General features: G+C 34.2%; 3 protein-coding genes across 3 annotated transcripts; 2 read left to right on the forward strand and 1 right to left on the reverse strand.

Moving 5' to 3' along the window:
- The first annotated feature begins 5,370 nt into the window (after positions 1 to 5,370).
- LOC130728842 (heat shock cognate 70 kDa protein 2-like) lies at positions 5,371 to 7,866 on the forward strand. Its single transcript, XM_057580426.1, has 2 exons — positions 5,371 to 5,708; positions 5,917 to 7,866. The coding sequence occupies exons 1-2, from the start codon at positions 5,495 to 5,497 to the stop codon at positions 7,650 to 7,652; spliced, it is 1,950 nt and encodes a 649-aa protein (XP_057436409.1). The 5' UTR covers positions 5,371 to 5,494; the 3' UTR covers positions 7,653 to 7,866.
- A 3,374-nt stretch (positions 7,867 to 11,240) lies between these two features.
- Positions 11,241 to 13,102, forward strand: LOC130728865 (uncharacterized). The gene has a single exon (XM_057580452.1). It carries the CDS (start codon positions 12,068 to 12,070, stop codon positions 12,875 to 12,877), a length of 810 nt encoding a protein of 269 aa, XP_057436435.1. The 5' UTR covers positions 11,241 to 12,067; the 3' UTR covers positions 12,878 to 13,102.
- A 3,507-nt stretch (positions 13,103 to 16,609) lies between these two features.
- Positions 16,610 to 20,540, reverse strand: LOC130728860 (geranylgeranyl transferase type-1 subunit beta). Its single transcript, XM_057580447.1, has 12 exons — positions 20,272 to 20,540; positions 19,839 to 20,062; positions 19,652 to 19,727; positions 19,441 to 19,499; positions 19,211 to 19,350; positions 18,952 to 19,007; positions 18,790 to 18,866; positions 18,590 to 18,635; positions 17,928 to 18,052; positions 17,650 to 17,717; positions 17,471 to 17,558; positions 16,610 to 16,935 (listed from the first exon to the last, which is right to left on the reverse strand). Exons 2-12 carry the CDS (start codon positions 19,977 to 19,979, stop codon positions 16,786 to 16,788), a joined length of 1,026 nt encoding a protein of 341 aa, XP_057436430.1. The 5' UTR covers positions 19,980 to 20,062; positions 20,272 to 20,540; the 3' UTR covers positions 16,610 to 16,785.
- Positions 20,541 to 20,874: the final 334 nt, after the last annotated feature.

A 20,874-nucleotide genomic window follows, 5' to 3' on the forward strand; every position in this document is an offset into this window, starting at 1 on the left:
TAATGGCAAACCACACAAATAACATCAGATTGACATCAATATGAAGAGAAAGAACCCACCCCAACTTTGGCACACAAAAGTGCAATATTAGACAATCAAACTAACATTGACAACAAATTCATCTATACCACGGAATAAAACAGTAAATCAATGTTCAAGAAACCAAATAAACTTATGAAAAGTGAAAATAAAAATAGAGATCAATTAGTAGTTTCATAGGAAAAAAGCTAGCTAATCCTCCTTGTTATAAGTTGAACGTTGAGATATGGCAAACACACAACTCTCTAGACTATAGAAGATAAATACCATCGCTTTACTGGCAAAATGTGAGATGATTTCATCTGTATTAGTTTAAAAATTAAGTTAAAAAATCCAGACACGGTACATACACAAAGAAATAGAACTTGGATAGGAAAATGCAAGATTATTTACTACACCAACATGAGCATCAATTTAGAAAACAAATTCATAGGTAAACAATGACAAAGATGCATCTATATGTGTTCGTTGGGTGTACCTCCAGGTGCTGTTATATTTCGTCCCACCATGGTAAGAGTACATCTGAACAATATACCTAAAGTAAGCAACTCCTGTAAATTGATCAAGCTCAAAAATTAGTAATCGGTCCATTTGACATTTAAAAGTATATAATTATGTTATCATATCAGTTCTTGACAAAAAAAAGAATTAAAAATTCTCAACTCACCAAATAAACTCAACAGAAATGGCAATCAAAAGACACACATGGACCATTATTAAAAAGACAGAGAAAGAGGTTAAAACTCAAAAAAAATTAAACAGAACGAAGAACAGTAGGGATGATGAAGAAATATTCTCGGATGAGCCACAATTTTGACGTACCTGAGAATATTCGAACAAATATATCAAAAGAGGATAAGGAAAATAATCTAATTACTCAACAACAATTGTGGCAAACACTTACATAATTATCAACTTATGTAAGATCAAGATTTGGTCATGTGGTACAACTCTATGTTTTGATGATAACAAGTATTTATTTGTGGATGAACAACTATGATACTCTAATGTTTGTCTTGAGTGTTTTGACAAACAGGTTCTGATTCTGACACCAGAAGATATATTCGTCAGAAGTTCTGAAGATCAGAAGATTTGAAGATCAGAGGATCTGAGGATCAGAGGATCTGAAGATCAGAAGATCTGAAGATCAGAGGATCTGAGGATCTGAGGATCTGAGGATCAGAGGATCTGAGGATCAGAGGATCTGAAGATCAGAGGATCTGAGGATCAGAAGATCTGAGGATCAGAAGATCTGAAGACCAGAAGCTCTGAGGGACCAGAGGCTCTGAAGGTCCAGAAGCTCTGAAGGTCCAGAAGCAGAAGTTACGAAGGTTAGAGGATCCAAGCATCCCTCTAACTCTGATCACCAAGCTTCACAAGTTCCAACACGAAGCATAACTCTGATCAGAAGTCATTGGTTAAAGGCAAATGTCTCTATCAAGAAGTACAAGAGCAGTGTACTATTCTGACAAGCCTACCTACCAAGGTTCAGCCACAGCAGGTTCTGGAAGTTCCAGAAATGCCCTCCAACGGTCATATTCTCTCAACAGAAATATCCTTTGCACCTTGGACTATAAAAGGCTGAAGAAAAGAAGAAAGCAAAAAGAGAGAGAAACCAAGAGCTTCAATACAAGAAAAGATTCAAGCCTCTACTTTCTTCATCTGTTCTTATTTGGTTTACACTCAGCTTATTTAGAAGCAAACCTTTGTAAACACCAACCTCAAACAGTTGTTTGATTTTCCTTAAGGGACCGGGTAGGTCAGTATCCTTAAGAAGACTAAGAGAGTGAATCTTAGTGGTGATTCCTTTAGGAGATCAAGGTTGATCGGATCCTAGAGAAGACTAAGAGAGTGAATCTTAGTGATAGCTAAGTCAGTGTATTGTTAGTCACTTGTAGGTTTCAAGTGCAGTTGTAACAATTATCTGATTAGTGGATTGCCTTCATTCTAAGAAGGAAGAAATCACCTTAACGGGTGGACTGGATTAGCTTGAGGGATTTATCAAGTGAACCAGGATAAAATACTTGTGTGCTTCTCTCTTCTCTCTATCTTTATCCGCTGCACCATCTATCTTAGAGAAACCGAAAAGATTTACTTTAAATCTTAAGGGGAAAGTTTTTATATTGAAAACGCTATTCAACCCCCCCTTCTAGTCGTTTTTCACACCTTCAACTTACACAATTATCAGCATCACTTGAAGCAAGTTGCATACTCGAGTGATCTTCCTCATTTTTCCTCCATGCCAACCGGTTCACAGTAAAGGCATATAGGGGAGGAGATGGTTGATGCAATATTAACAATGAGTAATCTAGGTAAATCTTAGATAATTAAAGCAAATCTTTTAAAATTTTAATATTTTATAAAAACGTTTCTCAGATTTAAAATTACCTTTAAAAAATCAGTTTCAAGATTTGTTATGGAAATAAATTTTAGGTGAAGAAAAATTTTATTTTTAGAGTATTAATTAAATTTTATGTTATTTTTATTGAATTTTTGGATTTTTATTTAATTAAGGATTTTATGAGTTTTTATTGTGATTTGGTAGTTTTTATTAATTAATTTTATGGTATTTTTATGGAAATTTTAGTTTTTTATTTAATCTAGGTAAATATAAGATAATTATGGCAAATCTTTTAAAATTTTAAAATTTTATGAAAAAGTTTATCAGATTAAAAATTGTCATTAAAAAACCGGTTTCAAGATTTGTTATGAAAATAAATTTTAGGTGAAGAAAAAGTTTATTTTTAGAGTATTAATTAAATTTTATGGTATTTTTATTAAATTTTCAGATTTTTATTTAATTCAGATTTTTTGAGTTTTTATTGTGATTTGGTAGATTTTGATAGTTTTTATTAATTAATTTTTATGGTATTTTTATTATTTTTTATTTAATCTAGGTAAATCTTAGATAAAATAGGTCAAGATTGATTTGATTTTGAAACAAAATATGTTAAGATTTTATTAAGTAATTAAGGTGTGACACGTGTCAACAAAAGAGAAGCTCAAATGAGAATTAATTTGGGAGTGAAACCTCATCAAATTGGTCTGGGAATTAATCTGAGAGTGACACCTCATCAAATTGGCCTCATGAAAGTTCTTCTTTAATATGTCTATTGTATTTGATATATCAATTAATCATGAATGTGATTAATCGTGTTTGTTTAAATCTTAGATAATTAGGGCAAATCTTTTAAAATTCTGTTTCAAGATCTGTTTTGGAATTAGGAAACACGTGTCAACAAAAGATAAATTATCTAATTCTTTTCTAATATATATATTAACATATAGAGGAGGAGATGACCGATGCAGTATCATAGATTATTAGGAAAAATCTTTTAAATTTTAATGGATTATATAGTCTAAAAATAACTCTAAAATAAATAAAATATTTCCTGAAATTAACATTAAAGAAATAATAAGATAAAATCAAGAAATAAACAAACTAAATCTTAATCAAATCTAAAATTTAAAAAGGTAATAAATAAAGATAGATAAAAACTACAAAAATCTAGCAAATCACAATAAAAACTCATAAAATCCTGAATTAATTAAAAATCCGAAAATTCAATAAAAATACCATAAAAATTAATTAATACTCTCAAAATAAATAATAAGATAAATTAAGAAAAAATAATGAAATAAACAACCTAAATCCAAATCAAATCTAAAATTTAAAAAGGTACTAAATAAATATAGATAAAAATATCAAAATCTAGCAAATCACAATAAAAACTCATAAAACCCTGAATTAATTAAAAATCCGAAAATTCAATAAAAATACCATAAAAATTAATTCATACGCTAAAAATAAATCAAAAATAAATTAATATAAAATCAAGAAATAAATAACCTAAATCCTAGTCAAATCTAAATTTAAAAATGTATTTTTTTATGAGAATTAACCTGAGAATGACACGTGGAATTTTTATTATGAGAATTAACGTGAGAATGACACCTAAAAGTAAATCTAAAATAAAATAAAGTATTTCCTGGATTTAAAATAAAATAAATAATAAGATAAATTAAAATAAAATAAATAATAAGATAAATTAAAATAAAATTAAGAAATAAACAATCTAAATCCCAATCAAATCTAATATTAAAAAAGGTATTAAATAAAGATACATAAAAACTAACAAAATCTAGCAAATCACAATAAAAACTCATAAAATCCCGAATTAATAAAAAATTTGAAAATTCAATAAAAATTAATCAATATATTCTAAAAATAAATTTAAAATAAATTAAAAGACCAAATCTTATCTTTTAAAATAATATCAATCAATTATTTTAGAATATATAAAATTAAAACATATATCAATTGAAAATTATATCTTCTAAAATAATATCAATTAATTAGGTTAGAATATATAAAATTAAAACATATATCAACTGAAAATTATATCCTCTAACAAATTGACACGTGGAATAATTTTTATGAGAATTAATCTGGTGCTGACACGTCACTAAGAATTAATCTGGTGCTGACACGTCACTATGGAAGTTCTTCTTTTCTAATATATTGATATTGATATTGATTCCTAATATGCACCACTTTTAAAATTATGCAATTTTACACCACTTGCTGTTTTGATCGGTTATAGCAGGTCAATACATTTAAAAAAAATATTATTAATCTTATATCATATTTTTTTTAAAATAATGTTCTAACCTGCTATGACTGGTCAAAACAAGTGGTGTAAAATTGCACCCCTCTAAATGTGGTTGTGTCTATTAGGGAAACCTATAATATCACAAAGATAATAATTTGAATTTAACCTTTAATTTGAAAAAATAATTTTTTTTGAAATGAAAAAATAATTTAAAATAAAACAATATCAAAATCTGAAGTCTCACTAATTTATAAAATTAAAAATATTTTATTTAAACTTAAAGATAATAACATAATCATACAAATATGTATTAAAAAATTTTTTTTGAAATGAAATTTGTATTAAATTTGACTCAAGATAAAATAGCATGAAATCTAAAGTTGTTAAATTATTACTTGGCAAAATCAAATAAAATTTGATTTAAAAAAATAAAACTAAAATTTGATTTAGATTTAGTATTTTTTTATAAGCAATGGAGTAATTTTTTGGTTACATAGTTAGAATATCTTTTTCACGTTGAAGATAATTGAGATTTAGTATCCATTAGTTGAATAGTGATTCATATTTAAAAGTAATGCTTTGGAATGAGATTGATTATAGCTTTATCTATATATATTTGATTTTGATTCAGAAGAAACCAGAAGCCCCAAAATCTGAACCAAATCACAAAAATTCCACGGAAGCGCGGGAACAGAACCTTCTAGAATCAAAAAATCACCACCTATATAAACCCACACAAACCCCCTTTGCTCTCTCATTCTTAACCTAACCATTCTTTCACTCTTCTCTGTTCTCTCTTCTTCGCCGCAACGCAACAACCCTAGCAACGTTCTCAGATCACGATGGCCGCGAAAGGAGATGGTCCCGCTATCGGAATCGACCTCGGCACCACCTACTCCTGCGTCGGAGTATGGCAGCACGACCGTGTCGAAATCATCGCCAACGACCAGGGTAACCGTACCACCCCCTCTTACGTCGGTTTCACTGATTCCGAGCGTTTGATCGGTGATGCTGCTAAGAATCAAGTCGCCATGAACCCTGTCAACACCGTCTCCGGTAACTTCCTCATCCCTGTGTCAATTGTGCATAGGTTTCTAGCTTGTTATTTCAACTATTCATAATTTGGGGTTAGGGTTAGGGTTTCTGTTAGTTGCTGCTTTTACTAGTACTACATGATATGCTAGATTGGAACTTGCTTTGTTGTTGTGGTTATTGATTGTTTGAGGTGAGATTGCTGATTGGTGAATTGGATGTTTGATTGTAGATGCCAAGAGGTTGATTGGAAAGAGATTCTCTGACGCTTCTGTTCAGAGTGACATGAAGCTATGGCCATTCAAGGTTACTGCTGGACCTGCTGACAAGCCCATGATTGGTGTCACCTACAAGGGTGAGGAGAAGCAGTTTTCTGCTGAGGAGATCTCCTCCATGGTCCTCATTAAGATGCGTGAGATTGCCGAGGCTTATCTCGGTTCCACCGTGAAGAATGCTGTTGTTACTGTGCCAGCTTACTTCAATGACTCCCAGCGCCAGGCTACTAAGGATGCTGGTGTCATTGCTGGACTCAATGTCATGCGTATCATCAATGAACCCACTGCTGCTGCAATTGCTTATGGTCTTGACAAGAAGGCAACCAGTGTTGGTGAGAAGAATGTTTTGATTTTTGACCTTGGTGGTGGTACTTTTGATGTCTCTCTTCTTACTATTGAAGAGGGTATTTTTGAGGTTAAGGCCACTGCTGGAGACACCCATCTTGGAGGTGAAGATTTTGATAATAGGATGGTGAACCATTTTGTTCAGGAGTTCAAGAGGAAGAACAAGAAGGACATTAGTGGGAACCCCAGGGCTTTGAGAAGGTTGAGAACCGCATGTGAAAGGGCTAAGAGGACTCTCTCATCCACTGCACAGACCACAATTGAAATTGACTCCTTGTATGAAGGTGTTGATTTTTACACCACAATCACCCGTGCTAGATTTGAGGAGCTCAACATGGACCTCTTCAGGAAGTGTATGGAGCCAGTTGAGAAGTGTTTGAGGGATGCAAAGATGGACAAGAACAGTGTCCATGATGTTGTTCTTGTTGGTGGGTCTACTAGGATCCCCAAGGTGCAGTCTCTATTGCAGGATTTCTTCAACGGGAAGGAGCTTTGCAAGAGCATCAACCCTGATGAGGCTGTTGCTTATGGAGCTGCTGTTCAGGCTGCTATCTTGAGTGGTGAGGGTAATGAGAAGGTTCAGGATCTTCTGTTGTTGGATGTTACTCCCCTTTCCCTGGGTTTGGAAACTGCCGGTGGTGTCATGACTGTTCTCATTCCAAGGAACACAACAATCCCAACCAAGAAGGAGCAAGTTTTCTCAACTTACTCGGACAACCAACCTGGTGTCTTGATCCAGGTGTACGAGGGTGAAAGAGCCAGAACCAGAGATAACAACTTGTTGGGTAAATTTGAGCTTTCCGGTATTCCTCCAGCTCCAAGGGGAGTTCCTCAGATCACTGTTTGCTTTGACATTGATGCGAACGGTATCTTGAATGTCTCTGCTGAGGACAAGACTACAGGGCAGAAGAACAAGATCACTATCACCAACGACAAGGGCAGGCTTTCAAAGGAGGAGATCGAAAAGATGGTGCAGGAGGCAGAGAAGTACAAGGCTGAGGATGAGGAACATAAGAAGAAGGTTGATGCTAAGAACGCCTTGGAAAACTATGCCTACAACATGAGGAACACTATCAAGGATGAAAAGATTGGGTCTAAGCTTTCTTCTGATGATAAGAAGAAGATTGAAGATGCAATTGACCAAGCAATCCAATGGTTGGAGAGCAATCAGCTGGCTGAGGCTGACGAGTTTGAAGACAAGATGAAGGAGCTTGAGGGCCTTTGCAACCCAATCATTGCCAAGATGTACCAGGATGGAGGTGTTCCTGACATGGCTGGTGGAATGGAAGAAGATGTGCCACCATCTGCAGCCGGTGGTGCTGGCCCTAAGATCGAAGAAGTCGATTAAACTATGTTGATGTATGAACCATTTAATTTCAGAACTTTTTTAGCTTTTTTTATTTATCTTGTTAAGAATATTGCCAAAATTTTGAGGTCTTTCTGATATTGGCTGGCTTATTCATGATTGTCAAAGCCGCTTCCTCTCTTTTTGCTTTTGGATACTTTATGCAGATTTGAAGTGTCTGAATTTTTTTGGGAATGGAAGCAATTATAATTGCCAATGCGAAATTGTCTTTGCAAAAATCCTTTTTGGTTTAGGTTTCATGGTTTTATCTATTCGATCGTAGGTTCTTTTTGTTCTGGCTTACTATCATAAACAAGTCATTTTCAGAGAAAAATCTATTTACTGTCCTTATAATTTGTTTAAGCTTTAGTTTATTTCGTAACTTTCATTGCTTTGGGTAAATTTTAATACAGGTAATGCTTATTATAGAAGCATTTAGCATCAGATAATTTTGAGCTAAAAATAGTTAGTAAGTCATTGTTATTTATATAAGCTTTTTCAAATACCTGTATAAATGTTTATGTTCTAAGGTCAAATTCACTCTTTAGAATAGGGGTCTCATTCCAAATTCCTCGGCCTGCTGACTTTATTTGAAAACAGAGCAGACTTCAGTATACATAGCTCCACATAAAATTGACTTTATTATGATCTTGTTTTTTTGAAAAAAAACACTGATTCTAAATATCACTTAGAGAAAGTCGGCTGCAAAACTACTCTATCAATATCAAGAATAAGAAGACTATAAACAATTAGACTGCTTCAACTTTTCTCCTATTGAAGGAGCTGGCAATTCAATGATTGGCAAGAATAGAGCAGGGTGTTAGGGTGTGCTCTCAACATGGTTATTGGATATAAATTTATAGGCATCATTTTAGATGCGAGTATATGGCATAGTTGACTATTAAAATTTATAGGTATCATTATAATAAAATATTTTTTTTATATTTATTCACTTGCATATTTAGTTTCTTGTAAAATCAAGCTCATAACCTACCTGAGTTGGAGACATATAGGTTGGGATGAGGGGAGGGATCAATTTTTTAGGGTTGTAATTTATCTTTCCTCTCATATTCTACCATGAGACATAGGGTGATATCTCATCTCCTCTTTTAATTGTAAAGGATTCTTGTTTATGAGATTAATTAAGCACATTTTAATCTGCTGATATGATTAGTTATTTTATCGGCAGTAGAAATCTTGATCTCAAGTTAAGCAACAATAAGGATGCTCGTGAGTCGTGACTCCTACACTGAATGTTACTATTACTTTTTTGTTCTTAACTTCATGTGCACATATAATCAGATATTGATAATGGTGACCAACCAGTCCATTATTGTTATTTGTTCCACATCCACTCGTTTAGGCAGGCTTAAGAGTTCAGAGTCACAGGCTTTGGATTATTTCTCCTTGGAACGAAAACATGTCAGTGTAGAACATGAAAACCATAAAAAACTATGTTATAAGATGATTCGACAAAAGAGACATTTTCTTAGTTTACATCTTGCAATTTTCTAGCAGAAAAACACAATGGTTTTGTAAGGATTCTGCAAATATAGCATCAGTATTGCACTCACTCTGCAACTATTATTTGCTGTATGATTATATTTAGATTTTTTCCCCTATTTCATCACACATTAGAGTCTCTTGGCTTACATGTCTTGAATTTTTGTACTTTTAACTACCTTGATTCGTCATTCATTATTCTTAGCTCTGATAATTCCTTGGATTTTGAATTATCATTAACACATGATCTGCCCCTCTTAGACCCAAGTGGTAGTCCAGGTCTCTAAATACTTCAATAGGAGATGAACAATGGGTTTTGAATTGTGAAAACAATCATTTAACACATGAGCTGCCACATACATTATTAGCCTTCATGATATTATCAAAGTGAGTTTAAAATTTGATGACATTCTAATGGAGAAAAAGTACATTGATTAAAATTGAGCAATTGAAAGCGAGGTGTCAAAATCAACCAAGGTTAAAAAGTAAGGGGATTACAATTGAGCAATTGAAAGTAAGAGGACTAAAACCATTTGGGAGCAAAAGTAATGAGACTAAAAATGCATTTACGACAATATGTTCTAAGTCATTGTAAAACAGGTGTGATTGCATAGGTTTCCCAAAAAATTCATAGCTTTTAAGTCTCTGACGTTATTGAGATATGTGAAGTTTTTTCAACAATTTATTTTATGATGTTTTTGTGCATTAGTGAGCCAGCAGTAAAATGTGTTGGTAGCGGTTTAAATTGCCACAAAATGCATCATATGGACTAACATTCTTTACTTTCGTTTTGTTATACTTCATTAACATAGGGGATTAAAAGTTATGAAATTTCTTTCAAGTTCTTTCAAGGGAGCAAATCCAAACCCCACCTATTTTACGACACTAGTTACTAATTACTAATGTAATTCAATATATACATTTATTTCTGATTTCATAGAAATCAAATCTCCTTTGAATGTTTTTCCAATATTATGAATTTGTTTTTTTGTTACATTCGTAAGTATGATTGACTATTGATTGTTTCTTATTTACAGTGAAAATTATTTTTTTTGAAAGGAAAGTGAAAATTATTAAAATAAATAATTTTGATTTAGACAAGAAAAAAAATGCATATGAGCTGTCACGTGATATGGTCTATGTGTCAAAAAAATTATTTTAGTGAATATAATATATATTAAAAAATTAAATATAATAAATTAACAGCAACATGTTGAGCTTGATTTAATTCATTGTTTGATACTTCATGCGGTACAACTAATTCATTATACTGTGGTTAATTTAAAGCATTAGTATCAAGTATCAACATATATTGGCTCAATTAGTAAAAAAAAAATCACTTTTCTTTATAAGATTTTGTTTTCAATTTCAAATGTAAATATAAAAATTGTGTTGATAAATGATCTATAAATACTTCTAGAAACGATTTATGATCTCAAATACATATTTTAACATAACTATAGCTGAACCCCAAACTTTCATCCATTAAAAAAAAAATTGGATTCATTAACTTATATTGACTATAGTTAAAGCAAACATATAACCGTCCTATCTAGCTCTTCCTGACACCCTAGGGTGTTGTGACCCATCTTCTTATATTAATTAATTCAGGAGTTAATGTAAGTGTAGGATTCTCTAATGCAAAGGACTCAACCCAATAAATTACTCACCCTTCAAAAAATCCAATTAATTAATGAGTATTTTTTTGGTAGTCTTCTTCATCAATAAACTATGTTTTTACGACTACCATTTAATACTTAATATATTTCTTAAATATTAAAATTAATTGCAGAAATATATTTTAACTTATGAATCATATTTTAAAATTGTTCACGGTAGAAACAATTTTTTTTGAGTTGTTTTAAATTATCATGATCCACTGATCTAGAGAATCAGATGAAGAAATAGCAATGTTGCTTCACTTCCAAATGATCTTTATGAGTCAAAACAAAAATCATGCCAGGAAAAATAAAAAGGATGTCAACAAAAACCATGATTAAATTCTTTATTAAAAACAGGAAGCATTGTAGGAAACTTTCTGATATGGAATCATTGTCCCTCCTACATTGTCAGTTAGTAACATAACACCAAAGTACCACCAACTAGTGTTATGGGAAAAATCTTCCCCTATTTGAAGGATCTTACATGTTTTGTTATATTAAAAATGTAATAATGTGGCATATTGACAAGTCATTTTCCTTTTCTTTCTGATCCCATGTGAGCTTCTCTTGAAGGAAGAGAACCACCAACCATAAGCCAGACAGGTAAATGCATCACTCTCTCTCACCTGAACTCTCTTTCTATAGTTATTTTCTGGCTCCTGGTTTTTCAGCACCTCCACAAAGTGGTTTATGGTTTAGGTGATCTTCCTTTCTCTTTTTCTCTTTTAACTTGTTTAAAAATGATACTATCTTTGAGGGCAATGATGGGACTAAAGGCTAAAGATTGAGGTGGTGTTCAATCTTAAGTGGGGTAAAAGCTAAAAGGCTCATGCTTATGATTTGCATGTGCTGCTTTTAAGAAGGAGAGAGAGTTTTTTGGTTGGCCCTTTTAGCAGATTGGTGTTCTTCACTTTGCAACCAAGGTTTGTTTTAATGTCAAGCTTTATTGGTGGGGATGGGGTGGGTGTAGTTACAATATTACATTGAATTCTAGTAAAAAATATATCTAGATTATCAGTGCTTGAGTTCAGAATCAAAGCATAGTGTTGTGCCTTGATACTATTTGTAAATTGTCCTGTAAGAGCTTTTCATCTACTTTTAAATGTGTCTTTCTCTTTATTGAAATTAAGTTTTGATTCTGTTTTTGTAATCCCTTAGTCAGTTTGATATGAGTATCTAGATTAGGTACTAATTGCGTTGGACATTGAGCATTGAAAAAGTTGAAGTGTAATTCAATGTTTTGAGAGAACAAAGATGAAATCTTTGAGTAGTGTAGGTCTTGGTCTGAGTATTGTTTTTGGTTGCCTTCTGTTGGCTCTGGTAGCTGAGGTTTACTACCTGTTGTGGTGGAAGAAGAGGATAATCAACAGAGAGATTGAAAATGACTATGGTAGCCCTGTGAAGGAGCTTTTCAACATGTTCTGCTGGAAGAGACCATCATCATCTTCTTTGAGGCAAAATGGTTTTACTCCACCAGAGCTTTGTTCTTCAGTGAGAATTGGTGAAAATCTTGTTTACAACCCAGAATTGCAAGCTCAGTCACAAACTAACAAGGGTTTTCTTTTCAAACCCTTTGGGGAAGATGGGTTGGAAGAAGAATACATGAGGCAACAGGGTCTCTTTGGTCCTCCAAGGTTCTTGTTCCCAATAATTGAAGAATCAAAGGAGGATCTAGAATCTCAGGATAGCAAGTCTAGAGGTAGAAGCTTGGGTGATTTGCTAGTTGTGGAGACACCATATTTGACACCTAATGCATCTCCACCATTTTTCACTCCACCTTTCACTCCTATCAGCCCCTATAGCCAGCATGGATTCAATCCTCTTTTTGAATCAGCAACTGATGCAGAGTTCAACAGAATGAAGTCATCACCTCCTCCAAAATTTAAGTTCTTACAAGAAGCAGAAGAGAAGCTTAGAAGAAAATTACAAGACAATGAGGGAAATGGAGATGAGGTTTCCATCACAGTAGTTGTTGACAAGAAAAGTGAAAGGGATGTGAATCACCAATCTCATCTACCTCAGTACCATTCAAGCACTTCACAGGTACTTCCCTTAGGTTCTTGACACCACCACCTCTCAGCTTAACAAACCAGAAGAAACCATCTAACACCAAAGTTCTGCAGCCACCAGGAGCTTTTTTTATTTTTTTTCCTCTTCATTAAGCTTTCTAATTGCATTGTGAAGAATTCCACTTTTTTTACTTTGGAATTTGTTTCTCCCCTGTTGAGTTGTTTTGGAATGGAGCTATAGTTTATAACATGTTTTAATGAGCTTATATTTCTTCAGAAATCAGAATCATCCATTCTAGCACTCAAAAGCTAGGTAAGAGTTTCTCTCCTGTATTGATGTTAGTTGTAGAATCAATTGTAGAATAATTTCCAAAAATGCTATAAATCAGCTGAGCTAGTTGTGGCATGTAGCATATGTGGACATTATTTTCTTGCATTAATGCTTAAAAGGTGGATTAATAACAAATTCATGTGGTTTTTAATTTTTATTGAACTTTAGTTGCTCACAAATAAAATGTCAATTTTCCTAATGTATCTGGATTCTGACACTTTTCATTATTAAGATTATCATCATCATTATCAATAATTTCTTGTGTGTGATGAGATGGTCCTACAGTCCTACTTTTCTATACATGCAGCTGTCTAAAGGACATTGAAGAAATTCAATTCAGAGTCTTTACCATTTCTTTTTCTTCTCTTTACAAGCCTGTGAATAAGACATATTTTAAATCAGCATTGTCCCTTGTCATGTTTTTGTGTTTCTTTGTCTCCATATTTTACCCACTAAGCTTTTAGCATAAAATTAAATCAGCCGTGTGGTCAAACAAGGGTAAAGAAGGGTAACATGTTTGGATCTACTTATATGTTCTCAGAATCAATTTCGACACTCAGAATTTAGTCGTAGAAACTTCATCTTAGAATTGATTTTGCTTGGGAATCAATTGTAGAGTAACTTACAAACATGCACATCAACCATTGAATAATTTCATGGTAAATATTAATCTGCATATTGGTTGGACAAGAACCACTCAACTAAGTGACAGATTTGATAAAATAGAGGCCCAGCATTTTGTGGCGTTTTGCTAAACAACAAAGGATGCAAATGCAATTGCTCGTGAACATGTCTCGTGGGTCATGACCGAAAGGTGCTCTCTTTGTTTCTAACCCCCACTACCACCACGTTGAAGAATCATAGCTGGTCAGAATCAAGAATAAAATATGGCTTTAGCAAAAACTTTTCATGAGATCTTTTTTGTGTTGCTTGCAGAAGAGCTAGATTTTTTATACACTATTTTTCATGACTTAGGTGAGTTGAGTTTGTAAACTTTTTGAAACACTTTATACGAAAGGGTGGCATATATCCCTTTGAGTGAAAGGTTGAATTGAAGGGATACAATAAAAGATACTCTCAGCTCAAGTTTTCTGAAACAATAAGGAGAAAATTAAAACAAACACAGATAATGATAAAAGAGTGTGCAACATCAATTTATCATGGTTCGAACACCAAGCACTTGTAACCTAGATCTAGTCCTCAAGATATGTACTTGAGATTTGTCCACTGATCAAAATAGTATTACATACCATAACCGGATGAGCAAGAGGGGTGTCTCACCCTCAAGCAATAATAAACACACTCTAAATATACAATTTGAAGCTCTAAAATTCAATCAAATGAAGGGTGTACCCTCCTACCTTTAAGTACACATTTCAATCAAGATATCCCGAATCCAATCAAGACTTGTACCCTTAAACCAAGATGTCCCGAGCCTAACAATTTGTAGGAGAAGAGGAACAATAGTACGTACGGAGAATGGACACAAAGGACGTGTCGCGTAGCGATTGGTATACCTTAAAGGAGAAAGAGACAACACTATATGTCAAAATAAAGAGGTAGTTGGGCCGGAGCAAGAAGTGCGAATGGATAGAATAAAAGGAATTAAGAGGAAAGGAGAAGATATGTTCATTCATAACGGCAAAGTCTTCGTAACAGTGACTAAGACTTCTTCCCCTCACGTAGCCTATCAATGTGCTTTGTATCTTTTGTAAGAACATTTGGAGCCCAATGTGGGACTCTAGTAAAACTTTCGTGAACCCTGAGTGAAGAGAAAGAAGGAGTAAAGAGCTCTAAAAAGTACAATCATAACCACAAGATCGAACAACGATTTTACGACTCTTAATGAGCTCATGGGAAAGATGGAGGAAATGTAGCATGACAATGAACATATAAAGAGGAGTTCTTGGAGCATAACAAAAAATGCAACATATGATACAAGAAATGAAGAAACGAAGGGATGAGGAGGAAGAAAGTTCTTCTAGCAACACTAGACAGAACGAAAGGGAGAAACCCAAAAAGGATAAAAGAAATGCGGTAGATACAGAGAGGAGACACCATTTCACCAACATGGCTATGGACAATCCTTTACCAGAGGCGTTCACTTACCTAAATATGCATTCAGAGGGAACTTGTGTCCTCAATAACACCTAACCATGTTCCAAACAAGGATGGTCCCAACTGGAGCCATTGAACCAACCATGTGCATGGTCTTTTCCAGCACCTTCTTGATCACGCCCATCAGTGGTCCACAAGTCTACTTGTAGACTCAGCAGGAAACAAGGGAGACTTCTCCAGACCTTCATGAACCAATTCTCGAACCGAGTTAGGGTTATTCATCCTATTGCAGCACGACAATAAACTATTGAAGGATTTCATCAACAGCAAGGAAGCCATGTAGGTCAAGGATCTGGAGCCCAATAGGCAATAGGCACATTAGGGCCATAAAAATGATCTAAAAGAAGGACTGTTTCCAGACGAACTGACGAAATATCCACCAAAGACTTTGTGCGTCTTCTGATGAATGTCTATTGACTATATAGACGCAGAAGAGGTCATCCTTGCAAAAAGAAGAGAAAAACAAATGTTGGTTAGACGCTCGACCCCAATGTAGGAAGGGAAAAAGAATGAGAGGTCTCACAGTACACTCCCCTCAACATGAGGAAATAAAATTTACTTCGTGAAGAATGCGATGCCCGTCCCAAAGACGATTTCAACGAATTGATCGGAGCGTACTCTATAAGTATCTCGAGGCTTTCAGCCATGATACAAGGGAATGTTAGGCCACCTTATGAGAATCTAGTGTGTACATACATGTGTGTAGGGGGGAGGGGGTATGAACAATTGATTTAACATCTTTACATCACTTAATATTTTTTGGTGAAGATTTTCTTTTTGTTACAAGGAGGAATTTTGGTGAAGAATTTAGGTAACTTTTTGGTTTAAAAGAATAAATAAGTGATTGCAATATTAAATATAATGATAATTTATTCTTTATTAATTTCAATAAAAAATTTAAAAATATTTACCGAAGTTGCTTTTTGTAGTTTCATCTTTGTCACCATCACGGTTATTACAACTTTTATTTATTGATAACATAATATATTTTTTATTTAATAAATTTGAATTTATTAATCATCACATAGAAATTCAGATAAATATGTTCATTAATAACCTCCACCTAAAAGTGAATCAAAGAAATTAGAAGGGAATCTGATTTAGATGTGTAAAAACACACAGAACTTCAAATACAAACCCAAAAAATGCCCTGTTTTTAAATAGCTTTTGTGAAACCTAGTGACCTCTCTCAGCAGACAAGAAACCTGAATTAAAGCATATAAAAATTCAATCAATCCAGCTGGGACCTAGCCTAATGGGATAATATTTAGTTGATGTTGCTACTCATGTATTGGAATTTTATATAACACCTAAAAAATGAAAATAAAAATCAAGGAGTGGATTAGTGGTCAGAGCTTCATATAATTTGCAATAAAACTTAGGTTCAAAGATCCATATGTTATGTACTCAAAAAATCAAAAGCATCCATTTTAATGGACACAGCCATTATAGCAAAAATTAAGTCAAAGACTTGGAAAGCCAAGACAAGACATCTCAAACTTTGAGACTCAAAGTTAGACTCCAATTGCGGCTAAATCAGTAATTCCCAGTTCAGAACAAAGTGACTTCAAGCCAGATTCTTCCAACAAGCTGAAAGCACTAAATCCATAGTAGGTGTGGTATAGGTCTGGAAACTCTTCAGGGAATTTGCTGAAACCACCATACTGGTGAAAAACAAAATAATCAGAAAAATATGAGTTGCAAAAGTTGAACCAGTCAAAGAAAATTTCAAGAGCCATTGAGATTTTAGGCAGGAAAATGTGAGTTTCAAGATTAGTTCAACCAGCTAGAAATATTGAGTAGTGACATTACAAATGGTTTTTCCACCTTCATGTAATCATGTGTCAGCAGGTATTTTCCAGGAGAATTCAAAATCCTCATTTCACCTAGTACTAAACCAATAGTAAAAATAAGCTTTAAACTTAACTTAATTACTATCACTATTTTCCTTTCCCTTGACATGCACAGGGTCCAGGAAAGGGTCTGACCACTTGGTCTATGGTATACAGTCTTACCCTGTTTTTACACAAGAGACTGTTAACAGAACTTGAACCCGTGACCTCAATCACATGGCAACAGTTTTTTACCGTTGCGCCAAGGCTCCCCATCATTATTGTGGTAAAATACACCACCAATTATAATTCTCCCCCCTAAAATCAATTACACATTTTATGGGAAACAGACTGGTAGCTGCAGTACCTTGTATTGGCAGGCAAGCAAAAATTCACGGACAGCATTCTTATCTACAAAGTTGCAGCCCCCTAGAATCCTTAAAACAGCTCCAATCCTACCAAACATATGGGTTCATGTCAAGGATTTGACAACTTACAAATAATACAATAAGATAGAAACTGATAAAGGTTCCATACTGTACTTACCAAAATGCATAACATGTATCACTTGGTTTATTAGGTCTACCTTGAAATCCACCATCAGTCCCCTGCCGCTGCAAAGGAAGACAGAATTAGTGAACTTTGATCTGCGGACAAACACTTCTGTTGCTAAGTGTCAACTTAGCACTAAGTGATCAATGACGAAAAAATCATCAAGCGATTATTTGAAGGGCATTCACAAATAAGCAGCTATCGGGTTCATTATGTTTCTTTACACATGAATACAACCAATACAGCTTATATTAAAAAAATTCAGAAGTTACCTGCAAGGTCCAGTCCAGTAGTAATGGCACATCAATCAAAGAAGACGAAGAACAACTTGAGAGAATACTGTCTTCAATAAATCCCATTAATCGGAGAGATGCAACAGCACAATAAGTTGCACCACCTGTGACACTAAAACAAGTAATGTTGATAAATATCATTCAAGAAATAATGAACACTCAAATAACAGATGAAGATAGCCTATAATGAATACTCGAGTGTAAGATCCAATGACTGACAATATCTATAAAAAAATTGAGAGTTCAAGAAGGCAATTCACAATCAATATTTTGAGAAAAGATACTCTCAAGAGTAAAGTCAAAATCAATCCGTTCACCTAGCCAAAGGGAGAGAAAGAAGAACATGCAAAAAGGCTAAAACTTTATCCTCTTCAAATTTCATAATTAATCAGCAGGATTTCATGAAACAATCTTCAATGTCATGAAGTACATCTTCTAAAAGGAGAATAACACTTGATCAGACAGTACAGCATTAAGTTCAAAGATTAAACAAATTTGTCATGTGGTGTACAATAGCATAACAAAAAAGAGAAACTTCAGGCAGAAGATTAGCAGAACTGATGTGACAAACAACATTGCAACAGATCCACTCACAATATAGAATTACATATAAATTTTGATAAAAGATTGTTTCAACTCACCATGAGATTCTGCACCAGGAACTAATCCAAAGCCACCGTCGTAAGACTAGAAAAAATAGATAAAAGAAAAAGAACGATATCAACTTCATTTGCATACACAGGCTACATACTCAATTTCATGGGAAATGTATGTCCAGAATAGTACAAATCGTAAGATAATACTCTTTTCCATAACCAGTTGAAGCGCTAGTTTCACAAACCTGGCAAAGTAATATGTAATCCTTGGCTTTCTCCTTGTCCATGCCACTCCAGTTATCCAGCATGAAACAGATGGAAGCTGATACAGTTTATTAGTTAAAATGATATAACCAGAATTATTTAATAGTCAATAAAGCAGCACTTCCATTTCATTTTTCTCTTACCTGCACAATATACGAACCTAAGATCTGTTTCTCCCCCAGTATGGATAGGCATGAAGCTGTCATCATAGGTTAAAAAGTTCAGGAATAAGAAGTAATTCACTAATTTCAATTAAGCATATTAGGGCATACATTTTGAAATAAATCTCTGGAATCATGTAGCACAAAATTGAGAAATGGTAGTGGAATTTACTGATTATGAGTATATGACCATAACATAAGCATCAAAGGCACAGTTCTAATCCAAATTTCAAAAGCATACCTTCCATCAGGCTGTTGAAGGTTCCTCATTGAAGACAACATTAACTCAGAATCAAGACTGGACAAATCATAACCAACAATTTTCAAAATTGCGAGGGCACAGTAAGAACTTGCCAAGTGACTATTGTTGTGAAGCAAAACCTTAGAAAAGAGAAAACATAAAGTATTTAGGATACTTCACCAAATGTGGAAAAACAAGTTTAGCACTTCCAAATTCAACCATTTTCTTACCCCATTCTCATCTGGAGGAAACTGTGAAGTCCTGGAACCATGAAAGCCATAGAATTGTCCTGCAAGCAAAACCCTTCAATGGGTCAGCTAATAATCAAATTTTGGAAATCAAGTGCTGCTAACAACTTCATTTGCACAAAAAATCTTCAAATGGGTCAGCTAAAAATCAAATTTTGGAGACCAAATGCTGCTAACAACTGCATTAGCATACCGTTATTGGGGTCAGGTTTGGTTCCAGGGTGAACTTGGAAAGACAAAACCCAATTGGCAACAGCTTCCTTCTCAACCTATGATCACAACATAGATGCAAAAAGGGAAGATCTTAAGATCAGAAACTGAATAATGAATGGTAACAGTGAAGGGCATGCATGAAAATATGGGATGATTGAAGAACATACTGAATGGAGAGCGTTGAGGATGTCAAGGCCAGAGATGATGAAGTAAGCGAGAGTGAGATGGTTGATCTCTTGGGATTCGTATGGGGATGGAAGCAACTGATACATCATCTGAAGAAACGTGACATGAAGATCCTTGTTCATCTTCTCGGAAGAATCCTCCGTAGAATTCGTGGCTGCTTCTGCTTCTGCTTCTGGTGCCGCTGCAGGTGCTCAATTTCCCTGCTCTGAAAAATAAATATGAAAAAAAAAGGATGATTTTTATCAATGAGATCAATTTTAATTTAAGTTAATGATTGTCTAAAAAAAATTGTTAATGATAAAAATAACTATCTATCTTTTTTTTTTACTTTTATGATCTATCTGAAAAAAGTAATGTTTTTGAAATATGTGTTAAAGGATCAAGTTCCTCGTGTTAAGTCTCGCCAAAAATCACCTCCGGAGGTATGTTTCATTGATGGTTGATGGTGCTTATAGTTCCGTTCATCATCACATGGGCATGGGAGGTATTATTCATGATCCTTTAGGAGCTTGGCTGGGTGGTTTTTATGTCGGTGCCTCAGGCGGTGATCCACTTTATGGGATTGCGATTTATTTGGAAGAAGAATTTGAAGGGAGTCCATTGTGGTGTTGATTGTCTTGATCTTATGAATGCGCTTGGAAGGATAGATGTGCTTTCTGTTGTAATATTGTGTAATTCAGAATTAGTCCTTCAGATTTTATAAGGTTTAGAGTTTAGTCCTTTAGTTTGTGAGCTGAGCTGTTTTTAGTCCTCAGCTAATGATTAGCTATAAATGTTGTAATATGCACTGTGATTGTGCGATCAATGTTAATAAAGTTTTTCCCTCTGTTCATTCTTCTTCTGATCTGAATGTGTTTTTCTTGACTTCCTTTCTTCTCTTACAAATTGATTGTTCTTAACATAGCATTGATTGTGATAATCAATTGCTTCAAGGTGATTTCTGAGACTGAAATCCAACAGTGGTATCAAGAGCTTGACGATCCGGCGACCGGCGACGTGAGCCACCACCAGTGCACG

Source organism: Lotus japonicus, chromosome 1 (genome assembly GCF_012489685.1).
Source record: "Lotus japonicus ecotype B-129 chromosome 1, LjGifu_v1.2".
NCBI classification, from domain to species: domain Eukaryota; kingdom Viridiplantae; phylum Streptophyta; class Magnoliopsida; order Fabales; family Fabaceae; genus Lotus; species Lotus japonicus.